The sequence below is a fragment of the Toxorhynchites rutilus genome, chromosome 3, assembly GCF_029784135.1.
Source record: "Toxorhynchites rutilus septentrionalis strain SRP chromosome 3, ASM2978413v1, whole genome shotgun sequence".
Taxonomy (NCBI): domain Eukaryota; kingdom Metazoa; phylum Arthropoda; class Insecta; order Diptera; family Culicidae; genus Toxorhynchites; species Toxorhynchites rutilus.
This window is the reverse complement of record NC_073746.1, coordinates 269151046-269171909: the sequence shown is the minus strand read 5'-3', so window position 1 is coordinate 269171909 and position 20864 is coordinate 269151046. Positions and strand designations below refer to the sequence as shown.

General features: G+C 36.9%; 3 protein-coding genes across 3 annotated transcripts in view; 1 reads left to right on the top strand and 2 right to left on the bottom strand.

Moving 5' to 3' along the window:
- The first annotated feature begins 809 nt into the window (after positions 1 to 809).
- LOC129778709 (probable dimethyladenosine transferase) lies at positions 810 to 2103 on the top strand. Its single transcript, XM_055785780.1, has 2 exons — positions 810 to 971; positions 1035 to 2103. Exons 1-2 carry the CDS (start codon positions 914 to 916, stop codon positions 1895 to 1897), a joined length of 921 nt encoding a protein of 306 aa, XP_055641755.1. The 5' UTR covers positions 810 to 913; the 3' UTR covers positions 1898 to 2103.
- On the bottom strand, positions 1901 to 9102 carry LOC129778708 (protein FAM114A2). Its single transcript, XM_055785779.1, has 3 exons — positions 8314 to 9102; positions 7231 to 8259; positions 1901 to 2124 (listed from the first exon to the last, which is right to left on the bottom strand). Exons 1-3 carry the CDS (start codon positions 8980 to 8982, stop codon positions 2050 to 2052), a joined length of 1773 nt encoding a protein of 590 aa, XP_055641754.1. The 5' UTR covers positions 8983 to 9102; the 3' UTR covers positions 1901 to 2049.
- A 6627-nt stretch (positions 9103 to 15729) lies between these two features.
- Positions 15730 to 20864, bottom strand: part of LOC129774683 (histone-lysine N-methyltransferase trithorax) — a 100355-nt gene continuing 95220 nt past the window's right edge. Inside the window, exons 5-6 of the mRNA XM_055778524.1 lie at positions 18133 to 18308; positions 15730 to 18039 (exon numbers count right to left, since the gene is read on the bottom strand). Coding sequence (XP_055634499.1) covers positions 17866 to 18039; positions 18133 to 18308 — 350 coding nt within the window. The 3' untranslated portion in view covers positions 15730 to 17865. The remainder of the gene's footprint in view (positions 18040 to 18132; positions 18309 to 20864) is intronic.

The following is a 20864-nucleotide window of genomic DNA, read 5'->3' as shown; positions in this document are numbered from 1 at the left end:
AAATTAAGTCGCAATTCGGTATAACAAACATCAATTTTATGATGTACATTGTCGTAAAATATATTTAATCCGCATCATATGCGTATATTACGCTGATGCAGTTTGTGTGTCGTATAAGCGTATAATTTAAATCGATTCAGTACTGTAGTAAATCGTGTTGCATGCTGAAGAAAATCATGAAACAGTAAATCATATTAGATCCTAATAAAGAACATATTACATCATATTGAAATGTCAATGAAATTCTGATGCACTCGAAAGTTTCCACCGCTGTTGAATTAAATTTCAGATAGCCGCGCGAGATAGCTGGTGGATGATAATCCAGACGACCGGAGTTCGAACCCACATCGGAGCAGTTTTCACCAAACATTAATCTGTGCCATTTTAAACATTCATATTCCACATTCATATTGTGTGTCTTTTTCACTCTCACGCCATCATAGAAACAAAAAAAAATTTCATTATTTTCGCAATAATATGAAACAGTGTCGGTGTATGTGATACGAAAAAATAGTTTACAATCCAGCAACATCTCATTGAAAATTCTTCTATTCCTGAGGACCAAGAATACGACTGTTTTCTGGAACTTTTTATCTCTTAAATGATGGAAATAAGTCACAATACAATTATCATCTATTAAAAAGCAATCAGTTACAAGATTTCATGAGCAAATTGGCTCGTGCGTTTTTTAAACATTGTTTTGTTTCTTCCATATAGATTCCATATTGAGGGCAAATAATGACGACACCATATTTTGTTTACCAATCCAAATACACTCTGCCTACTGCTCCACCTCATATGTATCTAATTGGGTAGCTCTTCTGTGCACATGTTTTCATCTGAGGTTTCGTTATTTTTCATCGTGAGGTTTCGGACGTTATTTTGGTAGGAATCAACATAACTAAACACTAGAATGCCGAAAATTCGTGCGGAGAAAAAGACTCGCGTCCACACGGATGTGGCCAAACAGGGTAAAGTCAAACTAAATAGAAACTGTCATTTCCTTTTTTTAAATAAAAACCTCTGAAACACAGGTATCGTTTTTAACAAGGACTTCGGCCAACACATTTTGAAAAATCCTTTGATCGTGACGTCTATGCTGGAAAAGGCCGCCCTTCGACCAACCGATGTCGTGCTGGAAATCGGCCCGGGTACAGGTAATATGACCGTAAAAATCTTGGAAAAAGTGAAAAAGGTGATCGCTTGTGAAATCGATCCACGCTTGGTGGCAGAACTTCAAAAACGTGTGCAGGGAACACCAATGCAATCCAAGTTGCAGATTCTGATAGGGGATGTACTCAAGGCAGATCTACCGTTTTTCGATGCTTGTGTTGCCAATATGCCGTACCAGATCAGCTCTCCGTTTGTGTTCAAACTACTGTTGCATCGGCCGTTTTTTCGCTGCGCGGTGCTCATGTTCCAACTGGAGTTCGCTCAACGTTTGGTGGCCAAACCTGGTGACAAATTATACTGCCGGCTTAGCGTGAACACACAGCTACTAGCGAGGGTGGACATGCTAATGAAGGTAGGCAAGAACAACTTCCGTCCGCCACCCAAGGTGGAATCCAGCGTCGTGCGGATTGAACCGAGAAATCCCCCGCCACCGATTAACTACACCGAATGGGACGGCTTAACGCGAATAGCTTTCCTCAGGAAGAACAAAACGCTCTCGGCTGCATTCAAACAGACTACGGTATTGGCAGCTTTAGAGCAGAATTATAAAGTACACTGTTCGTTGAGCAATATCGACGTGCCGGAAGGTTTCAACATTAAAGAGAAGGTAGAGCAGATATTGGAAAAGATTGATATGGGAGGTAGACGAGCGAGAACCATGGATATCGATGATTTCATGGCGGTTTTGCACGCATTCAACGAGGAAGGAATACATTTTAGTTAATGATTATAGATTTTCACATGTATATTTCCTAAGATTAGTATAGTATGAGTAAGATTTAATCAAATTGAAGCTCATATCCTGTGTATAAACATCGATAAAACACCGTTACTGATTTATGTCGATATTTGTTGAAAACTTGAAAAAGAACTGGCCTACGCTGCACCTATTTGTAGTATAGGAATGAATAACTGGAAAGCATCTTGTACATATGACGTGCTGTTGGAACCCTGCAAAAAAGTTATATGAAAAAACATGAATGTTGATTGTAAACAAATCACTCGACAGCCACGTATATAGGGGTAGTGGAGGTGAAGTGGTAACCTGCTTGTGATAATTTTGTGCGCATCGTATTTAAGGATTTTCTCTCGTGATTTAGTTTCTTCGGTCTACTATTTTCGCCAAAACGACAGTTTTGACGACTGTTGACATACTAGGTAAGCAGATATTTTGTATAATTTCAGCTTTTTATTTGCATCGAAACCAGCTTGCTCTTTAAGGGCAAAGTTGTCACCTAAAAGTTGATTTCTGATTTCATGGATGACTCATAATTATAGGAGGAAAACTGATTGGCAAAACTGGACACTACGTTCAACAATACCAACAACAACAAAAGTGGCTATTGAAGGGTTCAGAAATAAAGGGATTTACCCGTTAAACAGGGATGTCTCCACGGAAATAATAAATATATCAAAACAAGCCGTACTTCATCGATGAAAAGCGCAAAATCATCAAGCGCAAAAAATGCAAAATCCAATAGTAACTCTGCGCGAAACATGTGGTACTTTTTTCGGATTTCATTGATTGGCATGGATGGGTTAAGTGCTACAAATGATTTGTGCCATCGTTGCGAGTGGATTTCATTTCTTTTTTCTTATAATATTTTCGTTATTCTTATAACAGCTGGAATCTGATGTACGACGAATTAAAATACAAGATTCGATTTTGCATTTCTTTTTCAAATAATATCTTCCATTCCACTCTGTCAATGAAGAATAAATTTCTTCTCCTTCTCTTTGCTAACGGTGACTATAAATTTTTGGATTCAATCGGAGTTTCAAAAAGAATAATCATTTCTTCGAGTCATATGAGTATGAAATCAATCAACTAAAGAAATTCCACAACAATGTTCTGTTTGCTGAAGGTGATAGACCAGCCTGTTCACGTTAGTGAATAAAAATGAAATATGGATATGAAAATTTGAAATACCTATATTTTGACATAAGACTACGTTTTTCAGTAATCATACCAAATTGTTTTTTATCTGTATTATAGTGACTTTCAACTAATTTGGCTGGTTCGTCACTTTTACTTCCATTTTTGGAAGAATGTCGGGAGTGAGAATTGAACTCGTGACCATTAGCGTGAGAGGCATGGATGTTACCACTACGCCAGATCGGCTCCAATCATACCAAATTAAAAATTAGGTCATTTTTCCATGAAATAGTTTTTGACGTGGAACTACGTCTAACCGGAGTATATGGGGGTGAAATGGAAACCTAAACACAGAACATGCAGGAAAAAATTAAAGATTTCGAATGCTCATAACTCGAACATTTCCTAATAGATCGGAAAGATGTTTGCATCAATTGATGGGAAATATTTCTACGCATCTATCACAATTAAAAACATGTTATTCTTCATGAGATAAACAATAACTGTATGTCAAGTGTTATCTAAACGCCCTAACTACCTCGTTTTGATTGGTTCGATTTACGGTTTCCCCAACACAGCCGTCAAAATCGACGTGCCTGGGGGGAATTCGCTTTGCAAATATATGCAAGCTACACATATTTTGGTAGTCCTAGGCGTCACATCAAACGTGAAAGGACGGTCATCAAATTTACATGTAACGAAGAACCTAATCTATTACAATGCATGAATTGATCTTACATGGTTACTGTTCGAACTTTTTACTTACAAAGCAAATATGTTGAATTCAATTGAATTCGAAAATTGTTTCATTCAATCGATAATTTAATCAATACAATACAAATGCTCACTAATACTTATGACAGACATACAGCTGTACTTGCGTTGTACTTCGAAAATTGTATGTCTGTCACCATGTACAGCGCTAGAACCATGCAAGCAACTCGGTACAATCGCTGTACCTGTACCGACCTATTTTTCTGCTGTACATGGCTACAGTTGTACTGTGCGCAGCGCCATAGACGGTTAGTGGTGGGTAGCATGAACAAAATTTTTCATTGACTTTCTCTTGAGTTAATAACTCAGATTGGAAACATATTTGTTGTGTTCGATAGTTTAGACGCTAAATAAAAACCTTTTTCAATGAAATATTGGTGAAAATACAATGCAATAAGTTCAAACTTCTGATTGTCAGTCTGACATGCGGTACAATGTACAACCAAAGTATGTGTGTCATGCTATCGTGGTACCTGTACAACGCTGTACACGTACAGCGCTAGTACAGTTGTATGTCTGTCCATGGTATAAGACAACGGTAGTCCCACGTCAACCTTGCGATTGTATCATAGATACAACCCACTCAGTTTTTTATTCTTTATTTGAGAGCTTTTCAGTCGACGGCATTGCCGCAAGTTTTGAGATCAAATTATTGCACAAAAAATCATTACATAAAAATTGGACTTCAAATGACACAAAAATTAAACACATAAAACCATTTTCGAATCATAATTTGACAAAAAAAACCTACTGTTTGCCAGATGGTAAGGATGTCCTCGGACCATGGCTCCAGGCCAGTGGAGAGGAAGCCGAAGTGATCCTATTCGCCTTCATCGTGGAGGGGAAGGAACAGAGACCTTCTTGACTGATTCATTGTTCAGACACTAAATCTTGAACAATAGTTCGGCATCTTTTAAGTAGCAGAAAAGTTTATGAAGTAGTTTTAACGTTGATAAAAATTTTAGCTCTGAACGGATTCTGACGGTTTGTATTACAATCGAATCGGAAATTCTCTAAAATTTTTCGGTGCTTTATACATCACGGTTCTCTAACCCATAAATGGTTTAAATTAAAGAACATTGGAAGAATACACATATTCCTATCCTGTTCCAGTGGCCGAACTTATATCAGCGAGGTGCAATATTTAAATATCACTGCTAATCAGACGAGCGTAAATCGGTCGCTCGAAATACAAATTCAGCATTCGTTCTACAGACTATGAGGATAGAGAAAATATTGCAATCTTAGCTCCGCCGTATTCTATTCATTGAGTATAAACAAGCAATTCACGATTTCAAATTACAGTTTTCACAATTCGTCAATCATCTAACTAGCGAGCGGACGACAGCAAGGCTTTCGAAATTACCTTTCTAAAAGCCGAGTGTTTAGTTTAGTTTTCCAAATTGGTCTTTCTTAAAGCTAGAGGCGAATGAGTTGATGAGTTTTAAAGCCTTTTTAATTCAAAACATCATCATCAATTCAAAACATCATCATCACATCCACTGATCATTCAACAAGAGCCAAAGGTTGTACCGCTCATGACAACTCTACACGAGCTGATGATTGCGCCGGCTAGTGACCATTCTATCCTGGATTCCTCGAGTCGAGAAAGACGCACCACGCTAGATATGGGGTACAGACTAGGGAGCGTTGCTGATTAATGGTCAGCTGCATCCCAATAGGAAGTAGCCCGTGTCGGGCACACGTACAGAGCATCGAAGACTGCAACATACCAATTATGAGAACACTTGTAATACTAACCTCGAGCCAACCGCGAGTAATCGGTTACATATTACTAACATAGTTGTAAGACAAAAATTGTCAAAATATTGGACTCCCGGCCCCGTCAGGCTAACGCCACATGTGCCTTAATAAAAAATATATTTTGGGAAAAAAAAATCATCATCATCATTCATGTTATCTCGCTATCAGCTATCAGACAGCAGTCTTTTTCAATGCTGATGTCACAAACACTGTAGGTTTGCTCGATTCTAAGGAAGAATGAAGATAGATATTGCACAGTATGGTGCAATTTTGTTCGGTAGGGCACCACGTCGATTTGCATGCCGTCTGGTGGAGAGTGTCTCTGTATTTTTTCATCACTTCAAATGTGAATCTGTACTGAGGTGTAAGTTTGAAATTTTTGAAACGAGAGCGTTACGTTTGGAGTGCAAAATTTCGAGCGTTAATACCTCTTTCTCAGTTGAACAGTAGACTCGAAAGAGTTTCGTTATAGTCAGATACTCAAAGAGATTTCAACACAAAACCCTTTTCAGGACCACTAAAACTACCGACTAAAGTTGTTTTCAGAGGCGAATGAACTGCAAAGTTTAAAGCCTCTTAAAAACAAAGAAAGAAAGAAGTTGTTTTAGAGATTTAGTTGCATTTCAAAAATCTATTTTATATTCATTTTTGCCTGAAGGGAGGTTCTGTGAACTCTGGAGTGTGATTCGATTTATTGGTGTAATAATGTTGTTTTGAATTATAGAGGTTCTAAACTTCCTTATTTGCTTCTAGCCTTGAGAAAGAACAATTTGAAAAATCAAACAAAACAACTCGGTGGAATGCCGTGCTGCCGTCCAGTCGCTAGCTGGGTGTCTGATAAATCGTGAATAACTTGTGACTTTGTGATTCTTTTTCAATCGATCATTCATTTTTCGTAGTTTTAATTATTGTTTCCGGGTTCAAAGAGACGTAAGGTATTTTTCAGTGTTGAGAATTATGTTCTCCGGTGGTAAACTGAAGATGAAATTTTGCTTCGATGCTATTGCTTTCGCCTCCACCGCCACCACACAATAAATTCGGTTCGGATTTTCTGATACAGAACGGTTTTCCTAGATGCTTCGTTCCGCGTTGTAATATTGTAATATTGCTTATTTGAGAGATACTGGGAAACTACTTATATGTTCAAGAAGTTCAGTATTTTAGTTCAGTGTTCAAAACAGCGAGCATCAACAGTTCATGTTAATGCTTGGAATTAATTTGACAATCAACTCAAACTGTTCGCACTTTCACTTAGTGAAATCATTCACGATGCTATTGCTATCTAACATTTGTATCAAAGAGTTTCATTATTATTTTTTTTTAATATTTGTTCTCGCCGGCAATAATTACGTAGTTCGCTATTTACAATGCGGTCGTGTCTTGGACATTACCCTTCTTTTTTCTTGCGCCTCGCGACACCATGAATAACACGTGTTTGTGGACTCTATGAAAAAAGGTTGTGGTAAAATTTCAGTAAAATTATAGATTCAACAACATTTTCTCTAATCATGAAAAATATACTGTTTTCAATTTTTAAAATAAAAAGCTATCTTGAATAATAATTAGACGCAGGAAAATAGACATCTTCCTTAGGGTGACCACTTTGCCTCCACTTCCTCTACCCACATTTACAATTTACTTACCTCCAAAAATATGTTGGTTATCAAACTGTTATCACTATCTTCGCCAGCGGATCGTCGCATCTGAAGATCATCTTTCTTCAGTTTGCTCAACTCTGCAGAAAAACGTGCCGCAACTCCACTGAGATGCCAGCAGAAGATTGTAGTTAACTGCACTACCGCATCGGCTTCGTTAGCTGTGCTGTGATGTTCTAGTATGAGCAAAATCTCGGCGAGTTTATGCATACGCAACACACATAGAGCCGTTGTTTGAGCTAACGCGTGCATTGCCTTTTCGAAAATTTCCTGCCCGGTTCTAGGAACGGACTCGTCCGTCAGCCAATCTAGGTTATCCCTCCAACAGTTCAACAGATCCCGAAAATCGACTTTAATTTCGTCCAAATCAGTCAAGGCTTCCTTCAGCCTTTCCTCTAAATCCTGCACGCTGTGATTGCCATCGGTATCATCGTTTTCCGAGTCTGGCAGTTCACATAGTTCCTTAACTTCGTTCATAGTTTCCTGTAGGTCTGTCAGTGCATTTCCGCTCAACGGAGCTAGCAAAGAATTCAGTTTGAGTGAAGCTTGCTTTGAAAGCATCTCCAGTGCTTCCAAGTGAACTAGACCATGATAATCGTCGAACAATGTTTCGAAATGAAGCTTCTTCTTGTAGAGATGTTTCTGCACTTGTTTAAGGTTTCGTTCCCGTTCTTCTGTTTTCTCCTTAGCTTCGCGTAGTACTTGGCTCAACACAACACCATCATTGCCCATGCCAAGTATCTTTCGTTTGTTCAACAACCCCGGGTCGTTCTCTTGTAATATATTCATCGTCTTTTTGCCGATACCCTCCAATGTGTCCAATCCTCCCGTTATGACTTTATTGCTGATTTGAGTAACCCCAGAAACAATCTGATCAAAGCCAAATCGATCAGGAGCTTGCTGGCTCATTACCTCGTCTTCTCTGATGTAACCGTCCGCTTTGAGTTTGATGTTCTCTTCTGCTTGAAGCTTCGCCATTTCCTCGGCGGTGGGAACACCGATTCCAGACTCTAGCACCTAAAACTTTACAGTTAGATCAACATAAAAGAATATCATTCAATAGTGATATACCTGAGTTATATTTGTGGTGATTGAAGCTACGCTTTTCGATGCAGATGACAGAAATGAAACAGCTGCACCTCCCCAGCTTGGTTTCCATCCTCCCCACGACTGATTCACTGAGGATTTGGTTGGATCTTGGTCGGAAAGCCGATCTAGTGTCGAGCTCACTGCGGGTTCATTTTGTCGTTTCATGAAATCTTTCAACTTGTATTCTACCTCGTCGATGTCCACATCTTTGAAGCTTGTTCCGCTAGCTTGCTTCGGCTTTTCTTGATTAACCTCGCTCTCCATACTGAAGTCACCCCAATCGTCGTCGAAATCATCCCAGCCCTCCACGGTCGCCGTAGCAACTCCTGAATCTGGGCTAGATTTCTTCCCGAGTCCCTTTTCGGAAAGTTGTTCGGCTTCTGGAAGTTTTGCTTTGTCGGGGCGATGAATTTTCCTAGCCTCGACTGTCTCTGGTTCCTCTGATCTTTGCGGAATAGAACTGGGGATACTCACGCTTTCATCAACTGGTGCTTTTTCAGTGCTGGTGGGCTCCACGTCAGATGTTTCGAGGTTTTTGATTTTGCAAGATGAACTTTCTTTCGCACTGTATTTTCGAATGGTTTGAGCATTATCCTGATCTTCCAGCTCCTCATCTGCACTTTCAAATTCTTCATTGTCAGAATCACACATTTTTGCAAAATAAAAAAATTGATTTATGCTTTACGAGATGTTGATAAGACTCCACAATACTCGGAATAATTGAAAACGCAGAATGCAATAATATCAATAATATGGATATAGTGAAATGTCATCGAAGCAAGTTAAGAGTGCAATGAGTATGAGGTGGAGTAGAAGACGGAGTATATTTGTATTGGTAAAACAAAATTGTGTTGTCATTATTCAAAGTACGTAGAATAAGAAGGTAATATCATCCCAGCTTTGTCCAAGTAGTGGTAGGCAAAGAAAAAAAGCCAAAAAATAGCAATAAACCTTCGATCGAATCCATATGAATTCGAACATTTTTTATTTTTTTCAAATTAATTATTTTCGAGAGACGGGTATCGATTTTCTCTTCCTCACAACCCTTCCATGTGCAAGCGATGAGCCCGTTTTCAAGAGGTGGGTCAACTTGCTGCTTGGGCACAAGCGTATTGTGTTTTGTTTACAAACAAAACACAGTAGACTTCCAAGATGGCTGAAGAGTGGTTTTAGCAAGTTGACCCACCTTAGGATATACTTCTACGCGCCTTGGTATATCCCAACACTGGAGAAATAGTTTAGTAAAAGCAGCTACCAAATCTTTAGTAGCAAAAACATTGGTAAAATATACACATTTTTTGTAAATATTACTAAAATTGTGTAAAAAAGATGTCAGACGCAATGAATGTTCCTACCAGGAATTCGTATATTTTACTTCATACCATTAGTAAATTTGTTTTTATTGTCATACCTAACAACTGTGATGTGCGCACTTTGTCTTTTGTCTTTTGGAGACGAAGCGATTCGGAGGTAAGCACTTTGTTTTTATTGAATTCAATTATGTATTCATCTCCCCCGAGAATTTGTTTTCATGTTTTTCATTGACCTAATACCATTTTTTTCTTTTTTAGTTGACCTTAAAATTATATGCAGTACAATCATTCATCATAAACAAATCGGAGATAAGTATTCGTTTTTTTTACATCATTACATCAGTCACCTCGGTCGGGAAACTATTTTCATATTCCCGCCAAGGATAAACATCAGTTATATTCTATACATTACAACACTTTTGACCTTTTCCCTTGTCTTTACAGCTGGCATGATCCCAGACTCGTAATACTTATTTACCAAAAACCATCCAAGTTATGGGATTGAAGGTAACGGCGAGTTTGTCGCTAAGATTGGAATCTTTCTTCAACACATCATCGACCGTAAAAAACTTAAGGTGAACATACATAATTTATTGCATATTTAATATCATTAACATATGTATTTCTTTTCTTCATAGGGACACGAGAGAACAAAATACGGATGAAACGTGCTAATTCTACCGTCACTCTGCTAATCAGCTGCTAATCAGCTAATGCAAATTAGAGCGATGCAGCAGGAAGAGGAACGGGAACTTGCTTTGGAAATGCTCATCAAATTGAGGTGGTTGAGGCTGCGATTAAAATTTGCCTCTTGTACGCAGTTTATAGAATGATTCCAACGAGAATTATTGATGTTGTTTATAGAATAAGTTATTAGTATAATGTATTCTAAGTATGTAGAATTAAACGCAATCAAATACAATTTTTTAAATTAAAAATGATCATTAAAAAATATTGTCATTATCCCTGATGATTACTTCTCACAAATATGAAGCAAAATTTTCACTGTTATTGCACCAATGTTGGACCAACAATTTGTAGTTTGTTTGACATATGTGCCTACCATTCTTTTTTTGTAACATGTACCAATGATTAGTAGGGTAGAAAATGACTAGAGAATTGGTAACATGTACCAAAAAATTCGTCATATTTACTAAATTTTCCTCTCAGTGAAGACGGGTCTATGGTACTAGGTGAGGCCGTTTCGTCACTAAGTTGGTTAGGGGAGCGGTATATGAAAACAGTACGGAAGGAAGCACAAGGGGAATTATTTCGTTGAAGTGTGAAAGAGACAGACTGATCTCGAGCGAGCTTGGGCACAAGCGTATTGTGTTTTGTTTACAAACAAAACACAGTAGACTTCCAAGATGGCTGAAGAGTGGTTTTAGTAAGTTGGCCTACCTTAGGATATACTTCTACGCGCCTTGGCTAAAACCTTCGTTTTGTTTCCACGGAGCTCGAAAAAACGTCCGAAATTCATGTCTCTACACTAGAATATCCCCTCAAACGTTCACGCCACAAATTTTAATAATTTCTAAAAAAGTGAACCGATTTTTAATTAAAAAAAACCAAAATAAAGCTTATTTTAGGACATTTTCGATGTGACCACCCCTTTTTTCGATAACGCGTTTTAAGCGTAAAACAAAATTCTGCATGCACAACTCTAACATTACGACTTCTATGCTGTTGAAAATCAGAGTTAGTTCTTCTTTAAGTTCCTCCAAATTTTGTGCTCTTGTGGCCGAGTGGTTAGCGTCACATCTAACATGCCGGGGGTTCGGATTCGATTCCCATTTTGGTTGGGGGAATTCGAAGTGTGCTCATTTATGATTTTTTTTTATTTACTATGGACCGTTTCCCATAGCATGTAATACGATTTTTAGCAGTAATACATTTATTTGAATTATACGTTTATGTGATTCACGAACTGCTTCTGCTTGATATGCATATATGATGTCGATTGGTTGGATTGGCATGTCAATATCATGGAACCGATAATTGTTATACCAAACTACGACTTGATGTATTGTGATGGATAAATTCGGATTTTCGAATTTTATATGGTATATACACGATGTCTACTTTGATAGACATCATATATGATTGTAGGGCGTCTCCGTAGCCACATTGGTTGCGCGTTCGCTTAGTAAGCGATCGATCGAGAGTTCAAAACTCAGGGACCTCATTGGCCATCTTTGTGTTGTTACAGAATATCTACGTCCACGCAACAATCATCAGCGATGGAGATCGATCCATGGTCGAAATAAGATCGATTCATTCATACAACGGCTCACATCGAGCTGCTGTTCTATAAATAACTCAATAATGATCAATCAACTGTCTACGCTATCCGGTCTCACTGGATAATGGAAGAACAGAAGGAAAACTCGTACGCCTAAATGGCTACTGTGTAAATGTGTACCATATGCAATGGTATAGAAGGGAATACTCTAACGCCGAATTATAGATATGATAAACATGTGACATGTACACGATTAAATTCGGCTCTGTTATAGCTAAAATGCTAATGCCTAAAATAAAACAAAAGAGATATATATATATATATATATATATATATATATATATATATATATATATATATATATACATATATATATATATATATATATATATATATATATATATATATATATATATATATATATATATATATATATATATATATATATATATATATATATATATATATATATATATATATATATATATATATATATATATATATATATATATATATATATATATATATATATATATATATATATATATATATGTATAGAGTAATGCAGAAATTTGTGTTTTATTTGTATGGCAGTCACCCCTAAGAGAGAGGGGAGGGGTATCTAACCACCATAGAAACATTCATTGCACCCTAAAGTTTCCATATGCCTAATTTGGTTTAATTTGCTTGATTCATTCTCGGGTAATGCAAAAATTTGTGTTTCATTTGTACGGCAGCCCCCTCTAAGAGAGGGGGAAGGAGTATCTTAACACCATAGAAACATTTCTTGCATCCTAAAACCTCCACATGCCAAATTTGGTTTCATTTGCTTGATTAATTCTCGAGTAATGCAGCAATTTGTGTTTCATTTGTATGGCAGCCCCCCCTTTGAGTGGGGGAAGGACTGTCTAACCATCATAGATATATATATATATATATATATATATATATATATATATATATATATATATATATATGTGATTGTGGTTCGATCCCACTTTATATGCGACTTGGAAAATGCGAAGGTATACGATTTAATGTTTGCTGGGCAGATATTTAAAACGAGTGGTGGTGATGATTGAGAAAATTGCTCAGATGGGATTCGAACTCCAGTTGTTTGGATCATCAAGCAGCAGATATCTTGCACGGCTATCTGAAATATTATTCTAGATGCTGAAATATATAATATGTGAGGGACTCATAAGGAAAGGGGTGTAAGTGATTTGATCGATTGCTCTTCATCAACTTTTTCTTTAGTAAATAACCCAATTGCAAAAACGTTACAATTTGAGTTTGCTACAGAATCCTCAGGTGAGTTATGTACAAAAGAGAGAGTCGATGTAGAGAAATCTATGATGTAACTCACACCCCTTTCGTTTTGAGTCCCTCATGTATATTACGATATGAAATATGATATGAATACAGGATAACTTCGATATAACGTACATTTTACTTTCAAAATTGTACGTTGTATCGAAGCATAATAAAGAACTCTGAAACGTAGCTTATATCACTTTATTGTGTTGCTGTTTGAGTAAGGTTGATGAATAAAATCAATAAGAAGACGAAGCCAACTTTTCTCTTGATGTTTCCCTTCGTTCTGTTGATTGAAGATTGATTCATTTAGAATCCGGAATCACAAAACAGTTGTATTTCGGGATTGGTTAAAGTTACAACACAAGCTTTAGTATCAAAATACAGATAATTTATTGTTCTTTCAGAAAAAAAATATTAAAAAAATATTTTTTTGAACTTTGATCATGTGTACGTTATACCAAGGTAAAATGTACGTTATATCGAGTGACGTTATATCAAGGGTACGTTATAACGAGGATACGTTATATCGAAGTTTCCCTGTATTATGAAGTAAAACGATGCTTCTTAAACTGAATTACGTCTCAATCTGTCGTGATGAATAAATTCATGTTTTATGCGATTTTAGATGTACACGATGTATACTTTGATCGACATTGTATACGATTGTGATTCGATTCCCATTTGAAATCAAAGTGTTTCAATATTAAAAGTTTTTAAATTTTTTTTCGGTACTCCAGTCAATACTACATAAAAGTAGGTAATGAGTAGACCATTTTGTCATTTTACTATCGTTGATTTATTTTTTAGAAAAACAAAAAAATGACTTGTTTCTCAATGAGTACTTTAAAGGTATGACAAAAAAATCCACTTCATGACTTATTTAAAAAAAAATCAAAACAAATAATTAATAGTCCATTTGGCCTCGATAACCAACTGACAATGTTTTGGCATACTCTCCACGAGGTTCCGAAGGTCTCGCGGATCTAGTCCCGAGTCTTCTTCAATGCAGCAAAATAGTTTTGCTTGTTCGTAATGGCAGTTTTGTCCACCTCGTTGTCTAAAGTCGTCCATAAATTCTCAATAGCATTCAAGTCGGGGTTTTGGGGTGACCGCACCATTGGTTTGATCCGGGCCGATCGGAAGAATGCTACTGTTTTATTCGCAGTATGCTTCGGGTTCTTATCTTGCTGGAAAGTGTAGTCCCAATGTCAGCATGGATTCTTCCAGGTTCTCGCACAAAATGGCGACGTAACCACCGATAGTCATAATACCGTTGATCTGCGCTAAGTTTCCCACCCCAGTCCACGAGAAACACCCCCGCACCATGATGACTCTTGACACTCTTCCGCCACACTCGGAGGAGTCGTATGTTCTTGTTTAACAGCACGAACTTGGACTCGTCCGACCAAATAACGCGCTTCCAAAACTCCATCTGAATCGGTCACTTTTTGGCGAAGTAGCTCTTCAGGTCCCGTTCCACCAAGCGTCGTCGAATGGTGCGATTGAAAAGGTCCACATTCAACCTTTCTTTAATTACCTGAATGGCCGTTCGTGGGGCTTTCTTTACTTCCCGGATTATTAGCGTGACCGTTCTTGCATCAGTCTTACGTTTCTGTCCTCTTCCCGTTCGAACGGCCACACTACCGAGCATCTCATGCTTCCGAATGACCAGCTGATGCCGTGCTTAATTCACCAGAATGGAGATACGAAACTTTGAAGAAATTTCCATACTTTGTGAACCACAGTATACTTAAAATTTTATCTTTCCTAAATGGTTTCTTTATTTTCCAACAACTTTGTCGAACATCATATTTCAATCAGACATCTGGATTTTGAATCATAATTTTTTGAAAAAAAGGTCAATGGTTTTGAAAAAGCCCTTTTAAAAAATCAGTCGTAATTGAATTTGGTCATATGATAATGAAAATTATGATTTTTGGTAGCTTCCATCATGTGTACCAAGTTTCAAAAAAATCGAAGTCAAGTCATAAATTACTGTTTTCTGCTCATTTGGAATTGGAATTGCTCTATAATAACGACAACTAGTGAAAACGTCGTAAGTTTGAAAAAAATTTCGTATCGGTCTTAACTTATCGATCATAAAAACTGGATATATTCTAATTTACACTGAATTATACGCGAAGAACTTCCCGATTTTCTAAATCTTCATTCATGCAAGACCAAGTAGACGCAAAAACTCAAAATCCGAAATCCAAAAACAGCTCGAACGGAATACAAAATGGAATTTTATCAGGTCGTTCGAAATGTATCGAATCGATCGAAATACAGAATAGGCGTGATTGAATTGTCAACGAACAAAGAGCTACAAAAGCATTACAACTGAACAACTGAGGACGAATCACGAATGAACTACGAAGTTTCCACACATCAAAAAATTAATTTTTCGTGTATCGGATCGAATCCGGCTCAGACGATCCAGTAATACACCAGACGAGCAAGGCGACACTCGACTCAACTTACAAACTAGGCTCTATTTTCTTTCTGATCAGTAACTCGAGTGAACACTTCTTTAAATACGATTTATTTCCATTCCATCGCTAGGATTGTTCAACATAATACTTCCAATGAGAGTGAACTAAACTTAATAAACTGCAAATTCATTCCTAAGTAGTAGTAGCTCAGTGAAGTTAAAATGTACACGATTTAGGTTCTGCTTAATCGATCACTCCACTGTTGTCTGGATGCGCTAGGGTTGTTGTGAGAGAAATACCCAAAATTGAACAAGTTTACATATTACGAATATAAGACTGCGAAGACTTACATTATTACGGTATTTGATGTAAAAGTATTTTGTGTGTGTATTTCTATGCTCTGCTCTTTTCCATTTTCTGTGTGGCTGTAATTATAGGTTGCGTTTGTAGTGTAATATCATTTTCTCTTTCGCATTTCTTTTTTTCTTCATTTAAATGTACTATCGTTATTAAGTTAGGTTTCAAATTACTTCCTCGTTAGTATCACATTTGTTTTCGCTTCACCGCCTGTAGCAACTTCATCCCTAAAACCTCTCGCACTAGCAAGCTCGGTACTTAAAACACAATCTATGTTTACTTTTGATTTTTATTTGCAATTCTAAGTAATAGGAGCTCTACAATATCTACGTAACCGTAAAGGACAATGAATGACTGCTTCTCTATATAGCACATATAGCTTTTTCGTATAAATAGTAACTAAACCTAGATGCAAATTAACATTTTTCATGTTTCGCATGCCGTGACTTATTACAAACATTAAATGTTTTAGTATTCTTAGGCACCGACCCAGAAACAAAAAAAAAAGGTTTAAATTAAAACAATTAAGAGAAAATGGCAAGATAACACTTACTGATTGATCAGCACTGAAAAAATATGTAAAAATAACTTAGGAATTAACTTGTAGCAATTCCTTTGACTTTGAAGTTCGATTCAAGTTTTAAGGTAATCTTATATAAATAATAGCGTTGTGTGTTATGTGGATCTTAAACTAAAAATCAATGGAAGCGTAAAAAAATCTTGTCCGATTAATACAAGTATCAATTAACAACCTGCTGCCAAAGACCAGTGAGTGCTAGTTTACAACAATTGTTTATTTTCACTTGTTTGATCACTGATAGTACAAGTGACTTCGTGCTTGAAATCAATAGCTACACTACAACTTTCAAACAGTAATGCAACGATAAAATCTACGATGCAGAATGTCCGAAACGCTTGTTAGGTGTGCGCGTCATAATAGAAAGGGCCATTGCGAACGAATATCGCACATAAAATAAGTGCAGAATATAAGAAGTTCGTAGTATTGGAAATGTAAGCGAGATATTTGCACCCAAAAGCCTAGCGTCTGCTGACATCGCTAAAAATGATTTTCTCGTTCAAAAGCAGGAAGAAATAGTGATCTAGTTCTAAAACGGTAAAATTTAAGTTTTGTACATGTAATTTCTCGTTATTTATCAAAGTTACAGCGATTAAAACCCCTAGAGAGTTAAAACTCGAGTAGATGTGTTTGTCTGTACGTTGTAAAATTGTCTACATAAAGAATTCTTAGTTCGGTTAGACTGTTTTTGTAACAGATATTCTTGCTTCGCACAATGCATACTTTCTACTTACAGACAGTTTATCGAGAGCTTGGATTAAAATGTACATTTGAGAAGTTTTGCTACTTGAAAAACTGTATCTGCTATGGATAGCACGTTTATCAGAATATATTCGTTTTTAATACATAAAAGCACACTATTTACACATCGAAATATTTATCACTTGAGAGAGTTTATAGAACTACAATGAAACTTTTTTGCACAATTAATTACAATTTTTGTTACTTGCTTACATTATATATAATACAAGTTGGATGATTAACCATTCCTACTGCAAAGTATATGCAAACGTTTTAGTGTTGAGAGAAAAAATCTCAATCATTAATTTTGTTTTGGTTATTCAACATCTTACAGCAGAATATATCGTTTTTCATTATTATACCTATTCAGAGCTGTGTGACTATTTTTTGTGATGCATCCCAAATATCACGGTTTCATTCATTCTCGGTTTTCTATACAGCAGCAGCACCATTATTTTTTTTTTCATGTGATTAAAATTACAAGCGTAGTTTGCTACACACAAACACTCTTCACTGTTCCAATCTCGCTAGAGAGCGCGGTAGATATACGATTAGTTAGTTTAGATATTTTCGACACTTTTTCGATCCGCATGAGCAGGGAATTTTAACATCCTCGAATGGAAATTTGTAGTCGTACGTTAGCTCCTCCCCTTGGACGATGCGCCGGAGTGCAAAAATGATGATATGCTTGTGGCCGAGGATGTCAACGACTTTCGAGTAACAGTTGGGCTGTGTGTGGGTGGAACAAGAAGAGAGAGTGATTAGACACATGTATGTGATTCGAGGAGAAGTACGAGAAGATATGTTTGATCGTTCACTTACCTCGCACGAGTGGTTGATGAATCGAGCTGCATTACCACGCATTGTTGCGTCCACAACAAAATTTTCGTCGATTTTGAACATATAACATCCAATGCCGCGACCGTCGTAATACCGTTCGCGTTTGTCCGTCAGCGTAGATCGAATCAATTCACCGGCGTACTCAATGACCATTTCACCTGGAATTGGAAGGATAATTGAAGGATGAATAATACAGTAATATCTGAGTGCACAAAACACGTAATATTAACTCTTCCTTTACTATTTGTCTATACATTGAAACGACTTGTTTCATAAAAGTAACGAAAATTTCTGGAATATGGCTGGGATGTGCTATCCCATTAACTAAACTAACCGGATATTGTACCTACAGATTATCACAGGTTCAGGTCCCTGCAAAAATCACTTAAAGGCAAGAACTTCGACTTAATGTCAGCATAAAAAATAACTTGAACAGTTTTCGACGGGAAATTCTTGGGGGAAAGAATTTTTAAGCTGCGAAAGGTTGTGAAACGATGCTTTTGTTTTCCCAAAAATCGGTACGAACTTTCCAGACAATCTAATATGAGCTATCCTGATTTCTTCCTGATTTTAATTTTTATTCAGTGGCGTCTCGTGAGTAAATTGACTAGCTGTGCACCTACACGGTGAACGAGAGAAACGAGAGAAATTTCTGTTCAACATTGCAAAAGAAAGGGGTTAAATAGTGCTCGAATATTGTGGATTTACTGAACTATCTCGTGTTTCCTTATATTTCAAACATTTCTGAGTCTAATTCTTATTTTGAGCTATTTTTCATAATCGTGCGTAGTAGATTGTATATAAATTCAATATTACATTGCATAAGTTTAGATGTGTAATGGAGTGCGATAGAATATTTCTTAAACATAATATTAGAGTCTTGTTTGCAGAGTCAAATTATGTTTTTAATCAATTTTTTTCTGGTGATACGGTAATGAAATTTAAATCGCAAAACGGGCGCAACAAGGTTTTTCAAAAAATTGCTCTGATGTTGAAGCTCAAGAAGGGATTTGTTCTAAATAGCTATAATCATAAGCTTTTTCAGTCGCTCCCATCGTTGATCCTAAGTATCATTTCAGATAAATCAAAACCAATCTTTTCAAAATAAAATGGGATCCAGTTTCTTCCAGTTTTTTTGAGAGCAATCTTCCAGTTTTTTGAAAAATATTGTTGGCAAACCTGGCACAGAGTCTGATGTCAATGACATGATAAATAATCGGCACCAAATGGGCTTTCAGAGAGCTGCTATATCAAAGTAGCTTACGCAAAGCGCACCAATTGCGAATCCGGAGCGTGCATGGATGGCCAAATTCGGGAGAGAAATAAGATAGACTTCTGATGAGGAGATCTGTTCTCCGTTCTCTTCTCATGTGCACAGAGTCCACTGCACGAAATCGTTGCCAACACATTGGCAGTTTAGTTACCCGAAGCTTCAACACAATTTTATCAATCAGTGTGTAGATATACGTAATTTTTGTGCACTAATCGATGTGCACTGACTGGGGAGAGCATAGAATAAATGGTACAAAATAGAAATCAGTATACGTAAATCTGCATAGTGCGTGGACTGGGAGAGCCGTTTGTTTTCCATACTTTCCATACGTTTATTTTCTATGGTCTAGTCTGTGCATAGCATAGTAGGAGCGTTTCACTTTTCAAATATTAGGTTGTGCAGTGCACGAGGTGCACATATGGACGAGACGCCACTGTTTTTATTCTTTCTAATTTTTCAAAATTATGGTTGGCAACCCTGGTGCCAATGAAAATGGTTATTTCGATTTTTCAAACGGGACATCCTGCAAAATGTTGATTTGTTTTCGAAAAAAAAAATTAAATGCCAAACGTCTTAAAATTGCATGAAACGTCGGGATTCACTGTTATCTAAAAAATATATATGACCTTTCGGACGAAAAAATAAACGAGTGCCAAAAAGTCAATTTTTGACAAAAAAATTTGGCGAGATTTGTAAATGGTGTTTATGGTGCCGATACTGTAACAGTAAAATACTTGTAATTTTTTTATATATTTTTTAGTGCTATACACTGAATTCGAATTTCTCTACGGTCAACAAAAGGGCTGTTTGAAGCTAGCGATTGACCAGAAACGTCCAGAATTGACCAAAAGAATAGGTGTTGAACATGAACATCCTACATAAGCCATAATTCTCTCTTGGTAACTATAAGTTGACCAAAGCATTGCTAGACTGAATCTAGTTCGAATAATTGAGTTACTTTCCTTCCTCGTTTTGTTTACATGTCGTAACAAGAATTTGCTCCATTTGAATGAGTATCTCTATGGCGTACGCTTTACGATTCTCGCTCTCTCGTCCGGGCGTTCAATTTTCCTCTCCGAGCGCGTTTACTTCGATGAAACTGAATTAAAAATATGCGCTACAGCAGATAGGACGACTTTAATGTTTAATTTTCCACAAAGGATTTCTCATATGGTGTTTAAATTCATCTACAAAAGAATCTTTGGTGATTGTCTTCATACTACAGACAATAATCCCTCCCAAATCACTAATTCTATGAGTTAATGTAAACGCGTTAATTGCCAAGGCTATTACGACATCGAGCACGTGGTCTTGCGAAGTATATTCTTCCGCCAACCCAAAACACTCCTTTCGGTCCCGAGAAAACTGGTGGCTAGAAAAGATCTTGATTACCTTAAATTAATCAAAAACATAAATTAGCGCAAATATTTCAACACCAATC

Coding starts and splice junctions, on each gene's coding strand:
- LOC129778709 (XM_055785780.1), top strand. CDS start 914: ATGCCGAAAATTCGTGCGGAGAAAAAGACTCGCGTCCACACGGATGTG. Junction 972..1,034: donor CACGGATGTGGCCAAACAGG/GTAAAGTCAAAC, acceptor TCTGAAACACAG/GTATCGTTTTTAACAAGGAC.
- LOC129778708 (XM_055785779.1), bottom strand. CDS start 8,982: ATGTGTGATTCTGACAATGAAGAATTTGAAAGTGCAGATGAGGAGCTG. Junction 8,260..8,313: donor TCACCACAAATATAACTCAG/GTATATCACTAT, acceptor GTAAAGTTTTAG/GTGCTAGAGTCTGGAATCGG. Junction 2,125..7,230: donor TAACCAACATATTTTTGGAG/GTAAGTAAATTG, acceptor ACTTTTTTGCAG/GGTTCCAACAGCACGTCATA.